At 53.2% G+C, this 18173-nt stretch overlaps 1 protein-coding gene across 2 annotated transcripts in view; it reads right to left on the reverse strand.

Annotated features, from left to right (window-relative positions):
* XPO6 (exportin 6) overlaps positions 1 to 14221 on the reverse strand; it is a 52549-nt gene extending 38328 nt beyond the window's left edge. For both annotated transcript variants that reach the window (XM_084295715.1, XM_084295714.1), the window contains exons 1-2: positions 14000 to 14221; positions 843 to 933 (exon numbers count right to left, since the gene is read on the reverse strand). In XM_084295715.1, the coding sequence (XP_084151841.1) occupies positions 843 to 933; positions 14000 to 14002 (94 nt within the window). In that variant the 5' untranslated portion in view covers positions 14003 to 14221. The remainder of the gene's footprint in view (positions 1 to 842; positions 934 to 13999) is intronic.
* Positions 14222 to 18173: the final 3952 nt, after the last annotated feature.

An 18173-nucleotide genomic window follows, 5' to 3' on the forward strand; every position in this document is an offset into this window, starting at 1 on the left:
TGCTGCACACAGGTCTGACCTCCTTTTCGAATCATCCCTTGTGCTGCCGGGAGCACAGCAAGGGTATTTGCTATAAACCTAAATTTGGGCTAAATGAAAAGGCACGACAGAGTCTTTCTAGCACTGCATGTGATCACCACAACAGGGAAAAAAAAAAAAAAGACACTTTGCTAGTTGCTTATTCTTTATTCTTCCAGGTTTCTGGAAGAAATCTTTCATGCTGATCACAGACTTGGCACTGAAGTTACAGAAATGGCAGAAGCCTGAGAAGAAAAGCAAACAGCCTACTTCTGCCCATTAAATACAGCTGCAAGAAGCTAATCTAGAGCACCTGTAAGATCTCTGCTGGTTTTCAGAAGGACATATTTAATAACACTAACCAAAATGAAACCTCACTGTTTATTCCCACTTGTCATTTCACATTAATTAGGACATTCTTCTGCTTTCCCTTCTTAGGGCAGTACAGATCTGAAATCCACGCTCCATCTCTAGGCAGAAGGTAGACATTTCCCAAGACGAGCAGTCTAACAATGTGCAGGCAGAGAAAAGCTAACATCTTTCTCCCATCCTCGCCAAGTCACCACTTGGAGAAAGGAGCTGCACCTCCGTGCTTACAGGAACAGAGGGTTACTGATGTATTAATTATCTGTAGGACTTGCCACAGCAACTCCAAGACCCAAACTATCATGTTCATACCTCAGCAGGAGAGGCTGAGATGCCAGTTCTGTACCAGGCAGAGCACTTTTGTCTGCTGTGTTTAACAACCACCCAGTGTCCTCCGCTGAGGTCTGCAGGCAGCAGAAAGCCCACAGGACCAGCCCCTAAAAGCAGCTTGCACTCACCTATCTCACGTTTCCGCTCATTCGTTGTGCAGTTGTGGAAAAACTCTGTCATTAAACTCTCCAACGCCCGTAGCGAGGCCTCTTCAGATGCCTGGGGACAGCACAGAAAGAAAGGAGTTAAAGCAAATTTCCACTTTGAATCGTGCTCCCTTCTGTGCACAGCTGACTTCCATGGAAGGCAGCGTGTGGAGGTCGGCATCAGTCACCACGCAGAAATACTCAAAAACTAAGCAGGTAGAAGGCAAAACTGTCTGGAAGTGAACCTGCTCACTGCAGCGAGAGCCAAGGAGCAACAATTCCCCCAAAGGCAGCAAATTCGAGTCAAGGTGCTTTCAGCCCGAGCCTGTTCCCATTTCTGACTCGGTGCCACGCTGCCTCCTCCAACACCAAAGGTGCCACGGAAGAAGCAGCAGCTTGAAAGCTGAAGGAATTCCCGGCGCTTTGAGAAGTGACACACAAGGATTCAGAGGTTTAATTAAAGCACAACATTCCTCCACCCCCAAATTTACTTTTTGGAAACATTCAGTTATAGCTCCGTACGTACAAGCCCTAAAAAAAAGGCATTAGTACACAGCAGCTGCAGGGTTACTGGGGCTCTGTGACTCTCTGGAGCTGAGATAATTTTATCCCAGTGCCATCCCCACGCCGAGGTCAGCCTCTCTACCTGCACTCCCCTTCCCTGCCGATGGATAGGCTTAGAGGAGAGCCCGGCACAGCACAGCAGTGCTCTTAGTCATTCCCCTAAGGTTTGCAGCTCACGCTGTCAATAATAAATGCACAGAAACAATGCAAACCGGGAAAGAAAACTGAAAGTTCTGCCTCTACAAGTGAAAACAAACACAAAACGATGACTGGCAGCCTTCTGCGCAGAGCCAGGCTGGGGAGAGCTGGGCAAGCGAGGCCACTTGTGGGCACAGAGCCACTGCCAGCTCCCATCCCCAGGGAGCACCGCAGCAGGAGCATCTCCTCAGCACCAGCAAGCCAGGACACCAGCACGGGCCCCACCAAGGGATGCTCTGTGGGACGCTGCTTTTTCGATTACCGAGCAGAGGAATGCTGAGTTTCAGCCTCTTCGTGCCTCCCCACCCCCTTTTTCTCCTGTTAAATCCGCCTCTAGAGAGCAAAGACTATTTTAGAAAGAAAAAAAAGTATTCTGTTAGCAGGCAATTGGCTTAAAATAGCCCACAATCAAATCAAAGCCACTTTGTCAACTTAAGCAAGATCAAGCACCCATTATCACTTCCTTAATCCATTTACCCGCAGTCCCTGGCAGCGCAGGCTTCACCTTGCAGCTGGCCCTGGCTCCCTTCTGCCCAGCTAACAGCAGCCCCGCGGTAAGAGCTTGATTTTAAGAACTCCACTTGACCCATTCCCACGATGTTAGGATGCAGCCACGCTGCCTTTCCCATGCATTTCTCTCCTGGGTGCTTCACCTTGCTGCAAACCCCTTCCTAACCCACTCACTCCCAATGAGACCAGGACACGCGAACCCAGTGTTTTAGCAAATCCCCAGACTTTGCTTCTTTGCTGCTCAGCACAGACCAAATCTCACCAGCAGTTCCAGATGCCGAACACCCAAAAAGGCATTTCCAGCCTTTGGCCACATCAGTCTGATGCAGCCAAACTGCTCCATGGGAGGACAGCTCTCTGTCCCGTCCCTCCGCGACCCGGATCACCTCAATTCACCGAGAGGCGTTAGCTCCGTGCACAGGGATGTTAGGGCTCCATTGGGTTAGCACCATTAATTCAATCCATCTTTCGGAAGAGTAGTTGAGATAAAACCACTTTTTTCCAGGGCCAAAAAGTTGCAGGCTTCCCAGAAATACCAAACCCCTGACAGATCCCCTGCTGCCTCCAAACTACCTCAGAGCAGAGGTTTTGAAGAGGGCTGAGGCTGCTCCCAGGAACACCTTTCCCCTCTTGTATGAGCAGCACCATCACCATACTCAAAACATCAAAAGCACAAAGGAACCAGCACCAGGCTAGCAGCACGGGTGGATTGCCTGTGGATTGTTCCGTCCCTGGACAAATGCTTGCTCTGGAGGGTTTTGCCCACGCTGAGAGCTGCAGCCCCTGACTTTCCCTTTTGGCAAGGGACAGGCAGAGGTAGAAGTCACCCAGCCGGCCTCTCCAAACAGGACGTCATGCAAGAAGCCCAGGCTGGCCAGAAGCCAGCTCGGGCAGCAAGCAGCAGCGTGACCTCCCCGACTGTTTCACTCTCCCATTCGACTTCTCCCGGCTGCTCTGGAGGTTTTGCCACAGGCAGGTGGAGCAGCACAAATCAGCCGATGCAATCAGAGCCTTGCCCACACCGGGCTCTGCAAACACCAAAGCCCTCCTGGCTCCCCAGGTGCCAACTGCTGGGCACCCCGCTCTTACCATGGGCAGAGAGCAGCACTCTGCGCTTCTCCGTGCCTTTTGGGCACCCCTCAGGTGAGCCATTCCTGGGGCAGGCAGTAGTTATCTGTCTTTCAGGCGAAGGCTGTGATAACTAGGTCGCCCTGAGAAGGAGGACACGCTGCTGCAGAGCTGCAGAGGCAAGGAGACCTGCTCAGAGGCTGCACCTCGGTGTTATCGCTCCCGCCGTTTGCTTTCTTCGAGGACTCGGTGTTTACTCTGCACTGAAGGACAAAGGAGCAGGAAGGCACACCAGGATCTGGGGGAGAAGTGCCGAAGGCTCCCAATCCTGAGCAGCAAAGACACGTGGATGACTGCAGGAGATGGGACACTCAGGGTGAGACCAAACCCCGGCGGCAGCCAGAGCCGTCAGCGCTCAGTTCAGCTGCTGTTTGGTCTGAAGTTCAGCCATTTGGGTCATAGAGAATTTTAAAAATTAAGTGTTTTCAAGGAAAGATGCAAAGTCTGGACCATCACTAGCAAAATTTGCCATAGGGTTTCTGGGCAAGGGCTGGCTGTATGCATCACCTGCGTGAGGCACTACAAAATATTCAGCTGTTAAAGCAGAAAGACTTCCTGCTCGTTTTCCTAAAGTTTCATTCCCCCTTTCCCCACCAAGGCCTGCTGGTGTCTGCAGCCTAGTTAAAGAGGTGCCATTTGCTCTCCTCCATCAGCCATCTGAGAGAAACCCCACGCATTTCTCTAACTCCTGTGTGCAGAGCAAGCCTTGTGAGCTTTTTTTTTTACCACAAAAAACTTCTCAATTCACTAAAAGCAGCCAAGGTTGGCTTTCACGAGTCACCATCCACGGTCACTCCCCTGCTTTCAACTCCTTTCAGCAGGGACAGTCAGGCCGCTACGTGCAGCATCTCCACTGCTGTCTTCAGCCAATGCTCCAGCCAGCAGTGTTGCAACCAGCTGGGTGCCTGAGGTGTTGGCACATGGAAGAAAGCAAACGCACCTCTTCCTAGATGGCCACGGATGTCCACGCTCCATACCTCGTCCCTGGAAATCGCCCACCCTCAGAGGAAGTGCCCCGTGTGACCGGGATCAGGCTGGGAGCTCACACACCCATCCCATCCCATTCCTAATTCAGTCTCACCACGTTTGTTAAGGGTGTTTCACTAGCTTATCGAGCGAGAGGTGTGTGGCTGCTTACTCAGCCCGTTTATCTATCAGCTCCAACCTTTAACAGCCATCTCATACCCTCAGAAGAATGAAGGAAGCTGCGTTCTCAGCTGTGAATCCTCTTTGGGCAGAAATTGTAAGGTTTGCTATCCAGTGCTTGCACATTTAAAGAGCTTCTCCATCCAGCAAAGCACCAAAAAAGAGAAAGGTGCAACGAAACCAGCCGGCTTCAGAGCTATTGTAAAATCGCGTTTGGAGATGTAAGAGCCATTAACTGATTTTTCTTACATATAAAGACATTCCCCTCTTACAAACGATCATTCTGGAAAACAGGAAAGTGCTTATAAAGCTATTTATTTATCTTTTTCTCCAGAAGAGCTTTCATTTAGAGTAGATTTGCCTTTTTTTTTTTTTTTTTTCTCCATTTTGCATTCTCTTAAGACATCCGAAGCAGGACAGTCATATGCTCCAAACAGCTCCAACGCATCAGCCTCAGTGGCCGTGCCCGGCTGTCACATTTTACTTTCATAAATAAATGCTTTTAAAAAGGAAAGCGATTATTTCTGGTAGCTGAAAGCCTTTCTCTAATGCTTTGCCATAAAAACCCAAGCTATGCTTTAATGGCTGCTATTAACAGCTCAGCTGAGCATCGATCATACTAACGATGCTCCAAATACAGCATCCCAGGCAGAGGATAACTGTAAAAAGGGCTGGTTTTTGTTTTAATGCGTTTGGAAATGGGTATCACTAAACCAAAATTAAGGTAATCCCTCTACGAGGGCTTCGGTTGTTTGCTAAGATGTTAATTGAGGCTGCACCATTATGCAGGTGACTCCAGCTGATCTTCGGGCAGCCCTGGACCAGCCTCCTTGGATGCTGAAGGGGGATTTTGCTGCACGCAACCCCGACTTCCTATGGTTTCAAACCTCCTTTTATATCCCCTTCCTACCAGCAGCAGCACGAGACGCAGCCCACCACAGCTCAGCCTCCTGCTGCTTATCGAGGTTTGGATCTTAGCACGTTTCAGGCACTCAGCTAGAAGGAGCATCAGCTACGTCTGCTTCTCGTGCTGGTATCAGCTCGTCCAGGAGGGGAGGGACTGCAAGAAAGCATTTAGGAAAAACCCTACCTCTGGTTTGAAGTGTTCCCAGCAGGAATTTCCATCGTGCCACCAGTAAGCCAGGGGGCAAGGTTAAAAGAAAGCACAGACCCACCACAACAGCAACTGTTGGTGTAACAAAATTCATTAATTCCCTGTCTTTGCTGCCTCCAAGTGACCCTGCCCCATCCCCTTCCACCTGGGAGCCTCCTGCTTCCAACTCGGTGCAGCTACTCACTGGCATGGCTGTATGTATACACACACAAACACTCTAGCTGGTTTTTCTTCCTTTTATCCATATTATTTAGCGCTGTAAATCATTTTTAAGCCCGCAGTGGAAGCTGTGGAATGTAATTATACACTTCAAACACCCATGCACGTGTCCTAACATAGTTATTTAGGCTCTGACTTCACCAATTATTGGGGTGTCTTCCGGAACCCCTCCCTGCCCAAACCCTAACCTAAGGTGACAATGAGCAGCTGCAGCTCCTAATTACAGCCCCAGAAGATGGCGGGGTCACCCCGAGCCTGGTGTGGCTCACAGCAGCCTTCCTTCTGCTGCCGTCAGCAAAGCGCAGCCGTTGTCGCTGCTGCAGCCATCCCTCAGAGCAGCTTCGAGCCGCTCCACGCCGCCAAGCTCATGAAAGAACCGAAGCGGGGTGTTATTTTTAGCAAGAAAAATCAGAATTCTGGAGTGCTTAAAAAAAAAAAAAGCTGTGTGATACCCAACACATCTTCTGGAAAGGCTGAACGCACGCTTCGCAGAGGCAGAGCTCCGCGTTACTTGAATACTTGCTGCTTTTAATCATTTCCAGCTAACAGCTTTACAAGTCTGGGTTTTCACACGCATTCCAAGGGTCTCGGTAACAGCATTACGAGGCTCACCCTGAAGTCTTCAAACACAAAGCAGCGCACAGCCCATCACGTACGTGCTCCCCTGCAGTACGTTGCTGATGATATCAGCCGTGCTCTGTCTTTACTCTCAGTTTCCTCGTTGCATTTCAGACATGTTTTTGTGGTTTAATGAACAGAAACCAGGCTCGGCTTCACTCTGCGCTCTGAGAACAGCTCGGGCTCCTGGTGCCTTTTCGAGAGATTTTCCGGCTGCAGAACACAACCCGGTCGCCTGGCCCACTCGTTTCAGGAGCCGCCAGTCCAGCGGCTCGCTGATGAGATGCTGATTTTGCAAACTTTTCTCTTATCCCACAATTTAGGCCAGAGATCTACAACAGATGTCAGGAATTACTCTGCTATCTAAAGGCAACCAACAGGAGCAAAGCAAGGCAGCAAACGCACCACGCTGCACGCAGTCCCTGTGCCGTGATGGAGCTGCTGTCCTGCACGACAGCTGCCTCTACGGCTCCTCAGCTGAGAAATGCCAGATTACACTTCAGGAATCAATGTAAACATCAGCTGGGGACTAAAAATGCTCATAGGCTGAAGGCTGCTGCGCAGAGCGGGCTACGGAGAGGCAGCAGCAATAAGCTGATTCCTCGAACAGGATAAAGAGATCATCTTACCTGTAAACACCGCCTGGTACACGAGTAATCAGGCACCTTTTAGAATACCTACGGGCTCACGTTTCTTAAATCTTCTTCTACAGGCAGGTTCGGTTAACCAGGCTGCAGGTTTTAAGGCTGAGCTTTGATTAGCAGGCTCAAGTGGCCAAATCAGCTCCCTCCTAAACTGGAGGCTCTTCATGGTGAGAGTCAACCCCGGGGAAGCGTGTCCTCCAAGGAGCATTTAGCACTGGCTCAGCTCTTCACAAAAGGTGCTCGGTAACGCATGGAAACGCATCAGGCATAAAGCATTAAAATTTGACGCCTACAAATTCTTTTAGAAACCTACCAGATGAATAAAACAAGCGCAGCAACCCGGCAAAAGCACAGGCAGATTCAGCCGTGGCACCGGCACAAGCCCTGCCGTGGAGCACCTCTACTTTGGGCACCACCAGAGGAACGGGGCCCGGCGTCCCGCGTGTCCTCCAGGCTGCATGGGGCCGGCCACACGCTGCTTTATGGCTGCTGGAGCTCCACACGGTGCTTGGGATCTCCCTGGTTGCCTCCCAGTGTACACCAGCAGCTTAAACCCCTTATAACAAAGCCCAGCACCCCCCACCTACAGGGAACAGGCTCGCAATGGTGGCATTAGGACCCATCAGGACTCCCTGTGCCAGCCCACGATGAGGACAGGAGGGCCCTGCCCGTCCTCATGGGGCCAGGCTCCTGTGGGACTGCTCAAGGCGATGGCCACGGGGTGCAGGTCACTTCCCTCTTCTCCAGGGAGGAGAATCCAGGCCTGAGCAAACAGCCCCGAGGGCTGCCCAGCCAAACGCAACCGGCTCTCGCGTTTTGAGGTAGCGCTCGTCTGGGGATCCCCAGCATTTTATCTGGGGTAAGCTGGGTGTTAACAAGGCAGGTGGGGAACAGCCCCCGAGGCTACACGATTTCGGACAGAAGTATATCGGGACTGGAGAGCACGCCAGGAAGAAATCAAAAACTGCAGTGTTAAGGAAACTGCGTGCACCTCGCTCAAATGGGCTGTGACAAACAACAGCGGCAGCAACATCATTTTGTAAAATGAATTTAGGAAGGATCCCACAAAGCACAGCCTTCTGAGTTGAAATCCGTCTAAAACAAGCACCAATTGTCAAGTTTTAACGGAGTCTTCCTACAAAGAGCACTGTGAATGCTCTTACAGATGGGCATTTGATACATCAAAAGCTTTCTTCCTTGTGACTCACTCAAACATGGTGGCTCCTTTGACCAGGGAGGAGGAGACTGGAGAAGAGTTCAGATGCGATAGGAGCAGTAACCCTGGCACCCCGCATATCAGCACTGAGCTGTCCAAGAAGCATTAACAGATTTTCCAAAACACTTCTCGAATACTTCACTGCCGGCAGGACCGTGAAAGCAAACCCCTATTTATCTGAGCCTGCAGACAGCTCAGTGACAGGGGCCAAACACCCAACTGCAGCCGTTTGCAACCCGACCTTTAGGAGTCTCTGGAAGCGAGCACGTCTGCAGAGATGGAAATTGAAAGTACTACAGCAAGCAAAGGAGAAAGTGAATGTAAGAAGCCGAGGATTATTCAGCAGGTTTCTTACCATGGCACTCCTATTCATCGGCAGCTCCCTCTACACAAAGGGAGCCCCTGCTGAGATTCTGACTGCGCCGAAAAATCCCCTTACCTTGGTGAAAAACTCTCCCAGCACAGACAAAGGGACATCAAAGCAAGGTTTGTGCTACAGAGAGCCCGGGACAAGGATTATACCTTGCCCAATGCTACAGCAGCCAGACCTGCTTTCCAGGGAGGTGGTCGCTGTACACAAAGGCACGATGTTTTATAAGACCCCGCTGAAGAACAGAAAAACCTGCAGTACTGCAAATTTAATTCCTGGCAAGAGCATTAGAACTTGTGTCGGGCACTTAAGAGCATTTATGGAACTGGTGTGGGTAAGGCTCACCATGGGAATAACTCCGCAGGACTTCGTTTGAACGCTTCCAAAGTATAGCACATTCAGACAAAACATCTCCTCCGCTGAAAGGCAAACAAGATGTTGCTATCGATAACGCTTCTGCGCTTCGGGGTGTTTCACACCAGCTGCCTGCTCCTCGCCCTCACATCTCCTGGGCTCTGGGGAAGCGCTGCAGGAAGCCTCCGGGGGAGTTCTCAGGGCTGTGCTCCTCGGCACAGGGGGCTCGGGTCAGCGCGACCTGGCTCACGGGAAGCAAGAAGCAGCAGCCCAAACTCTGCAGCAAGCTGCTGCAAAGCTGCCTCTTCCTCCCGCACCTTTTCCCCATCGAGGGCAAACCATTTCTCCTGGCGTCCCGGCTGTCCTTGCAGCTCCTTGCATCGCCGCCTTCTTCCCTTGCTTTGTGTTGGCACGGAGAAAGCCCAGCAGCAGTGCATGGTTCAGCCTTCGGCCCCATACCGACACCGGTACGTGGAGGGGGACAGTGGCAAGGCAGGACAGCATCACCCAGGCACAACACAGGATTTTCAGACAAAATTATCTCCCATAAGATCAAAAAAACTCATCTAGAAGGCAACGTCCCCTGCCTTCAACGCTGACTTCAGCATCCTGGCTCCTTTTCGCAAAAAAAGGGGGAAAAAAGGAAATATGACAACCCCTCTCCGAAAGAAATTCATGCTGCCATTAAAGCTGTAATAAAATATTAAATCAAACCGCTAAAAATAGACACAGGCGTGCAGACCCAGCTAAGAAACTTGGAGATGCTGAACCAAATACAAGATGATTTGGAGCACAAATGCAGCGCGTTGGAAAATTGTAAAAGAAATGTAACTCTGGGCAGGATTCCCCTGGGAGAGGGATCAGGGAAGATTGGGGATTAACGAATTTACCATGTTGCTAAAAGAGTCGGAAACAGGTATAGTGAAAGTTTTCTCTGCTGTCTGTAAGTAGGAATCACGAACTGTTAAAGAAAGCTGTAAGATGTGTGTGTGTCAGGGGAAGGTTGGAAAAAGCCTTGCCTCACAGCAGAAACACCTCCCCTAAGCTTTAGGTGCTCGTGTGCAAGATAATCTGTATGGGAAAACCTGAGTTGCTTCTTCCCTCTACCAAGCCATTAATATTTGTGCTCGGATGGAAGGAGCAGACCTGTACAGAGCGGGAGGCAGATGCTGCATGCTCCACCTCCACAAATGATGTTCTACTTGGGACAGATGAAGCTGGCAGAGGCCTCGCTTCTCTCACAGAAGTAGAGGACTGCCACGGGAACACCTGGGATGCAGGAAGGCAGCAGCGACCCAAAGGCAAATATAGGAATATAGGTGCTGCCAGGGAGCTGACTGACACAGGACAAGGGTTCGGAGGGATTTTAGGACGCATTATGCGACCAGCCAGCCATCAGATACAAAAGCTCCTTGGCATTTTTTCTCCTATTTTGCACGCAGCAATGGCAGATCCTTCCTCCCGAGCTAACAGGCACCACCTAACGATGGGCGTTAAACTCATCTGATGGACCTTGAGGCTCCACAACGCTGCCTAAATACCTTTTAGCCTCACTGGAGGCCGTAGAGCTTACCCAGGCCTTCAAAACACGGCGTGTGTAATGCACCACTCACAGGTACTCACACGTAACCGTCCTACCGAGACAAAGCCAAGGGGGAAGCCCCCTTCCCAGCTGCACTGGAGACCTGCCTTGCCACTGCAAACCCAGTTCTGATTCCTCTTTCTTTTAGCTCTGCCAGAGCTGAGTTAAACCCAGGTTTGCCAACGATGCCCCAGCACCACCAGCAAGCCCCGCAGTGCGCCGTGCTGCCTCCCGCAGCCACGGAGGCTTTGCTGCAGAGATGGTAATGCCCGCGAACCGCTTCGTGGATTTAAGTCTTAGCTCTCGTCTCAGGATTTAATAAAACGGGGATAATGCTCCAGAGGGGCAGAAAAAGTGACGTGACTTGCAGGCCGAAAAAGGAAGCCAGATGTTCGAGCTGAGGCGAGGACTTACCAGTTCCTATTCTCTCGTTTCCCCGCACGGCACGGCGAGTCAGAATGCTTTCTGAAAAGATTTACTTTTCTTTTTCAGCTGTGCACTAAGGAGATACCAGGAGGCGGCCAGAACCTCAGGCTGCCACACCAGGGGCCCGGTGCTGATGCTGACGGTGGCAGGATGGGAGCTGAGGGGGGGAGGCCCCGCTCCATCTCCTCTCCACCTCGCAGGCCTCCCCGCAGTGCAGAGGCGACCTCGCCAAGCACCAGCGCTTCCTGCCTGCTGCAGCGCTCTGCAGCCTCACCGGGTTCCTCTCCATCTCCTCCTGGAGGCTGTCCCCAGGGTTTGCCAGCTTCCCAGCCAGGCAGCAGCAGCCCAAGCTCCAGCTGCAGGCAGCGGGGCCACCGACAGGGGCTCGGTTCAGCCAGCCCCCGGGCCACCAGCTCAGCAGCGCACAAAAAACGTGGGCTGCTTGGGTAACTCAGCAGCAAGCTCCCTGGAAACCACCTGCAGCTCGCCAGCCCCCTGGCTGGATATCCAGCACTCCAGGCATCCAGGACTCCCCAGCACGTGCAAGGTTTAAACACCACCGTGGGCTCTTCAGAGGAAGCTTTAAGCGTAAGAAATGACAGCGCTCACTGCTAAAAAAAAAAAAAAAAAAAAAGCAAGCTGATAACGGGGGCTCCAAAATCAAAGCCGGGATGCTGCTGGGAAAAACTTCGAAGGAGCCGAGCTGCCCACGCCCGCTGCCTCCTCCCAGCTCTGCAGAGTTATATTTGCCTCACGCAGAACAGGGACCCGGGTTTTTTTGGGCCGGCTGCTGCTGCTCGTGGTGGACGCTTCCCGTTTCGCTGCGCACGCCCGAGGCCTGCTGACAACAGGAAAGAAGAGCGCCCGGCTTCGTAGCTAGCACCAGCGGCTTCCCGTGCCATTGTAAAGCCCCTACACCTCTCAAAACAGCCTTTCTGGGATAGAAACCTTACTCCTAAGATATTCTTCTAGCTGCTGGCATGACACAAGTCCCAGCTACACAAAGAGAACATTCTCCAGGAGGTCAGTGCCTGCCTCACAGCCCCCTGGGGAGGTGAGGAGGCACCTGGAGGGTGGCTGCTGGGCTCTGGGCATCACCGCTGCTCTCTGAGCCTCCCCTCGGGGTACTGGGAGCAGATAAAGGGCGAAAGGATCAGAGGTGAAACAACCGCATGGCTTCTTGGGATGCGAAACATGAGTGTTGATGACTTGGTCCACAAATATTCATTCTGAATATTCTCTAATATCACCTAGAAGAAACCTAACACTCGACTGGGAAGCACACGAGCACTTTGTGGAGCTAGTTATTCCCTATTTAGGGCCCACAGACCCAACCCCACAGAAATCCATTTGAGATGCCCAAGTTTTACACCGTTTTCTTTCCCTACAAAGACGTCACAACGTCACCAGGGCTGGCGCACACCTTCTCCCCAGAAAGCCACCGCCTGGAAGCTGCATCTCTGCTAAACAGGGCTCAGCTGCCTGGCACGGCACCAGCTTCAGTGCCACGACCGCAAAGCCCGCAGGAATTGATACCTCACAAAGCAAGAGGCTGATCCCAGCTTCCTGCGAGACCAAATAGCTTCTTAGTGGCGGCGCAGCATTCCTGAGCCATGGGGGGAGGTGGAGCACACCGCACTGCCACCTGTTTACACCAGGAGCCCGCTGCAGTTCCCCTCGTGCCCTTGATGCCCCTCACACCACCTCGGTTTTCTCCTTGCTCCTGCCCAGGCCCTAACTCACCACCCCCCTTGTGCTCAAACCCTTCTGTTTTAACCCAGTTTAACTAACAAACCCTGCTCCCCCCAAGCTTGTATTTTGACAGCACCGTTTAATTACGCAGTATTTATTCCCAGCACGCCTCGCAGGAGCTCATCTTCACGCTTTCCCCACTGTTTCTGGGCAGCAGGGCACGCCGGCAGCAGAACTGGCCCATCCACAGCTCCAAGGGAATGAGAACAGGAGGAAAACCCCAAACTGCAGCCACACGAAGCATTACAACAGCCAGTTCTGCAGCACAGCCCCTGCCTGCTCCTCACCTCCATACCCAGTGCCTGGCTTGGCACTGAACCGAGTATTTAACGTTCAAGGAAAAAAAAAAACAAAACAAGAGGGGATTCGGCACACAGCAGGCTGGAAGCATACGGCTCCAGGAAGGAAAAGGAAGAAATAAGCAGCCCTTTTGCCAGCTGTATTTACTGGCGTGCTCCCTGAAGCACAGAACTCTGTAACCTCGTTCCACAAGCACAGCCACAGCTCGCTGCACAGCACGGGCCTGCCCAGCCCTCAAAATCCAGCCACGGCAGCCGCTCATCTTCCTGAAGCGCGGGGACTTGCAGGGAAAAAACCCACCTGGGGAGCACGGCCCTGGGCTGTAGCTTCAGGGGAGGCCGCACTAAGAACCGTGAGTGACACCTGGCAGCCGAGCCAGGAGCCCATCGGCACGGCGGGTGACAAGTTTACAGCTACAAACCGACTTCCTGACAAAAAGGGGGCTGAGGAGGCCGAGCCGGAGACATCCGAGGGCTGAAAATAGAAGGGGATGAAAAGCAGCGCGGGGGCTGCCACCCTCCCCGGGGGGACCCTGCGGGAAGGCAGGGCTGGGGGCAGCTCCCTGCTTACCGGGTACCTGCAAAATGGGTGTCTGCGGCTCCCCCCTGCCTGCCCGACAAGCTCTGCAGTGCCAGGTCTCCCTCCGGGCAGAATAAGAGAAAAACAACCAGAAAAATATATAAAATATTAAGAAAAATAAACGAGCCTTAAGGCGGCCCTGGGGGTGCCGAGCACCGCTGCGCCCCCCCCACGGGCAGGCTCCCCCCTGACACCGAAATCTCCTCTTCCTGCCTCTGGGCACGGAGAAAAGGGGAAAAAAGAGGGGGTGGGGGGCAGATGGGGGCCGGCTCGGCGGTGCGGCCGGCGGCAGCGGGCAGGGCGCGGCGGCGGAGGGCAGGGGCGGCAGCAGCACCCCCGGGCCCGCTCCCCACGGCTCCCCCCCACCCCCCTCAGGCCTCCCCCTTGGCGGGCAGGCCCCGGCCGGGCCCCGCACTCACCATGGCTGCCGGCGGCTCCCTCGGGGCGGCTCTAGGCCGGGCGCCGCGCTGCGCTCATGGCACGGGCGGCGGCCATGCAGCGGCCGCGGCCCCCCCGGCCTCCCCCAGCGCCGGGCAGAGGCGGCCGGAGGGCAGGGCCCCAGGGCAGGGCCCGAGCGGGGCTCGGGGCTGGCGGCGGCGGCGGCGGGGCTGCCTGAGGCGCGTCCCGCCGCGCAGCGGGAGGGGGCCCGGCCCTGCCCGCCCCGCCCACCGGAAGCGGCCGCCGGGCGCCGCCGGCCAATGGGAAGCGAGGAAGAGGCCGAGCCGCGCCTGCGCGCTCCGCCGCCGCGCACGCCGCCGCCGCCGCCATTTTGGAGGAGGGCGCGGCGCCTCCCCCTCCTTCTTCTCCCCCCCCCTCCCTCCCGCACCCGGAGCGGCTGCGCCTGCGCAAAGGGCGCGGCCCGCCCGGCAGGAAGGGGCTGTGCTGGCGCGTGTCAGGAGGGGCGGGGCGATGTGGAGGTGGGCGTGGTCTCCCCGTGGCCACGCCCCTCCCCCGAAGGGCGGGGCTGCATGGCACATGCGTTGCTAGGCAACGGGGGGGGCAGGCTCGGGCCTAGTCCTGGCCCCAAAGCCTGCTTACAAGGGGGCTCCCTGCCCATTCTGGGAAAAAAAATGCCCTTTTTGCACAATTACCTTAGTTGGAGGGAAGGGATCTGGTGCTGAGATGTGCTTAGCAGGGACCTTGTAAAATGCAGGCCACCAGAGCCCTTACAGCAATTAGGTGGAAATGACCTAATTAAAATAAAATAAAAATCACAAATGTGTAAGAAACATCACCACCTCCAAGAGTTAAAAAGTTAAAAGGAATTTGGCTTATAACAGGCTGGCAACTGACAGCCACATATTGTCTGTGAGGCACCGGGTAGACTGTGAACCTGGATTGCCCACTCATGGGGAAATGGGAGGGTCCCGGTCACCGAGGAAAAAAAAAAAAAATATATATATATATATATATATATATATATATATATATATATATATATATATAATAAACTGTGTTATGGAACTAGTAGGCGTGCTTCTGCTTGTGGGACGCCCAGCATTGCAATCACAAATAAAATTGCTTCACTGAGATCCTCGCCTCAGCCCGTGTTACTGCCTACAGAGCGTTTCTCGCACCCCTGGCACACGCACATCCACTGCCAGCCTCCCAGTCTGTGCCATCGCCACAGGGGCACAGGCCCGGGAGGTCATGGCAGAGACCTCCCTCCGGTGCCTGCACACCTCAAACGGCCCCACACGCCATGTCCTGCTCGTCACCGGGTACAGGGGCCCCGTCACCTCCCCGGGTGGCTGCTTCCCCTGAGAGCCTTCAGTGAAGGACCCTGCAAGGCAGGCACACGCGTACAAGAACACTCGTACTGGCTTTGTGCCTGTGTAACTAATTAAATAATGAACAAGGAGGGAGAATCCTCACACCGCAGGTCCTAATCAGCAGCAGTAGCGAGCGGTTACCGGGTATCAGAGACCAATTGCAACCCCACGGGTTTACTTCAATCCGCTCTGACGCCCTCTGTTTTCTGATGACTGAAGGGGCTGGCAGAGAAGACGTAACGGGGAGACCGAGAAGAGGGGCACGATTAAAACAGGAAATTCAGCCCTTCGCTACGGCCTTTCAAAATGAAGCCAGGACCAATCAGAGCCTAAAAACAGCGAAGTTAATACAGATCAAAACACTTATGGTTCCCAAAGTCTCCTGTGGCATTTCCCGTTACAAGAGAGCGCTGAAACCGGTGGCTTAATAGGCTTTAGAGGGGGGCTGTATACATATGAGGATATTGCAAATGCTTGCAGTTACATTAGAGGATTAAACACAACAGGAGAGGGAGAGAAATAAACCCTCTAGGGGAGTGTAACTAACTGCAAGGCTTAGCAAGAAGATTATGGTTGAATAGTCCGTGTTTTTTCCACTGTCGAATTTCTTCCACTTCCCTGCTTCTCATCGTGGCTGCCTCTCAGCAGCGCGCTGACCCTGCAGCCCCTCGTCCTGGGCATTCCCGTGCCGGTCCCTGTTGGTGGAAACACTGTTCTTGTCCTTAAAACGGAGGGCTCTGTGTGGCAAGGCTCATTAAACGCAGGTGAACCCCTCGTGCATAAAGGGCCGGAGACCTGAGCCCTAACCTCGCCTGGGGTCCGGGTGCTGCAGCTCTTCCCAGACCGAGCTGTGCAGCAGTGTCCGTGCCCCGGGGTGACATCTCGTCACACAGATTTGCAGCTTTGACATTGTCGGGCTGCTCTGGAGATCACTCTGGCTGCTGTTACGTGCCAGGCACTGCACCGTCTCCAAAGCCTCTCCAGCGTCTCCGAAATGTGAGGCTGAGCCCAGCAACGTGCCTGCGTGCGTGTTCACGGAGCCTGGAGCCTCTTACTCCACCGATCGTCACTTCGGGCCACCGCAGCTGCACTGGCATGGGACAGGTATCCATGGAGACCATTAAAAGGATCATCTCATGATCGTGGTTTGTTCTTTTAGCACGTTGTTTGTTGACATGTGCTCCAGCGTGCACGTTTCACACCAGGGCGAGCCTCCTGCCCGATGCAAAACTGCGGCCGTCGCTGCTCCGCTCGCACCTTGCCTCCTGGGGCTGTGCAAGTTGCTTCTCCCTGCACTGCATTTTCAGTCTCTTCTGGAGAGACTGGCGGAACAAAAAAGACTGGCAGAACAAAAGAGACTCCAGAAGCGGGAGGGGTTTGGCATACGGATGGCACTGAACAAGCTGGTGGGCACCGAGAGAAAGAAGAAAACTGAGCTGGGCACAGAGCAGGACCCAGAAAGCAGAGAGGAGGAGCGTGTACCTGCTCTGCCAGGGCTGGAGGAAAGCCTGGGAGGCTGGAGCTGGGCTTCTGCTCCTGGCACAGATTTTGCCAGCTCCTGCTGGAGGCACCAGGCCCCAGAGGCGAGAGCTGCCGGCTTTAGCCAAGGTGCCAAAATGCTGGATCCTTACAGGGAGCTTTTGTCCTGTGTTCCTCTTTCCCCTGAAAAACCCAAAGGGCGTGCAGCACATTTTAGTACAGGATTTGGGGCTGACAATGTGCTCTGAGCTCCACAAGCTTTTGTCCCTGTTGTAGCAACATCTGCTCCAAGGACAACAAAATATCCTCATGCCTTCAATTGCTGTTGAAATGAAAGGTCTTGCACTGCCCTGGCCCGGGAAACCACTGGCTGTCTGCAGCCCTTATGTTTCAATCTGGGGCTTTTTCATCTTCTGTTTCCTACAGAGGGAGACAGTAAGGCTCAAACTATGTCCCAGTCAGCCCAAGTCAGGAAAAGACATCAAATTTTTATTTTCTAACTTTATGTCTAAAAAAAAAAAAATATACAGAAGAAAGGGAGACACCATGGAGCCAAATGGCTACCTTGGGAGAACAAGGTAACAGCGTTTGTGAAGATTGTTCTTTACTGCATGGTTTATCCCTCGGTTATCTTTACTGTGAACACACAGAGAAATGCACTAGAACTTGATTTGAAGCCCTTTTGCCAAAGCATCCTGCACAGCTCCAGTCCTCGTTCCAGCCTGTTCAGTCACACACTCAAATATTCATTGCAGTTAATTGCTTTATTCCAGTTTTGCAGAGTTTGGGTTTTGCCTCCAGGCTGAGGCTGAGTCTTATTCCAACCCAGCAGCTGTCTGCGCTTCTCTTCAAATCCAGTCGGGTATCTGTTTCCATCTTATTGCTGTTTTATTGCTCCTACCACAAAGGGAGCTGTAACTCACTCTGAATGCCATGCGTAAATGAGCGTCTTCCTGCACATCCACCCAAGGTGATTTCTTTGAAGGGGTTAAGCTGTAGTTTATAAGCACAATAGAGCAACTTCGAAACATGGGGGAAAGTTTTGTGTCGTGAACCCACCCCTTTGCTCAGTAAGCTGCTTGGCAATAAGCAATTTGTTCACTTAGCAAGCTCTAAAATCTATGGCAGGTAAGGGCTCTGAGTGCAAATGGCCTTGCCCACAAGCTCAAAGTACTATGGACATGTGTAATTAATTAAAACCCACAGCCCACTGCTCTGGGGGAAGGCGTGCTCCCCACCACGGGTTCCTCCTCCTGCAGAAGACACTCCAAAAAGAAGACACTCACCTCCAAAACAGCCAGGATGCCCTGAGGCCGGAGGGTTTCCTCTTACTGGAAAGCCC

The sequence above is a fragment of the Netta rufina genome (assembly GCF_964035555.1).
Source record: "Netta rufina genome assembly, chromosome: 15".
Classification (NCBI taxonomy): Eukaryota; Metazoa; Chordata; class Aves; order Anseriformes; family Anatidae; genus Netta; species Netta rufina.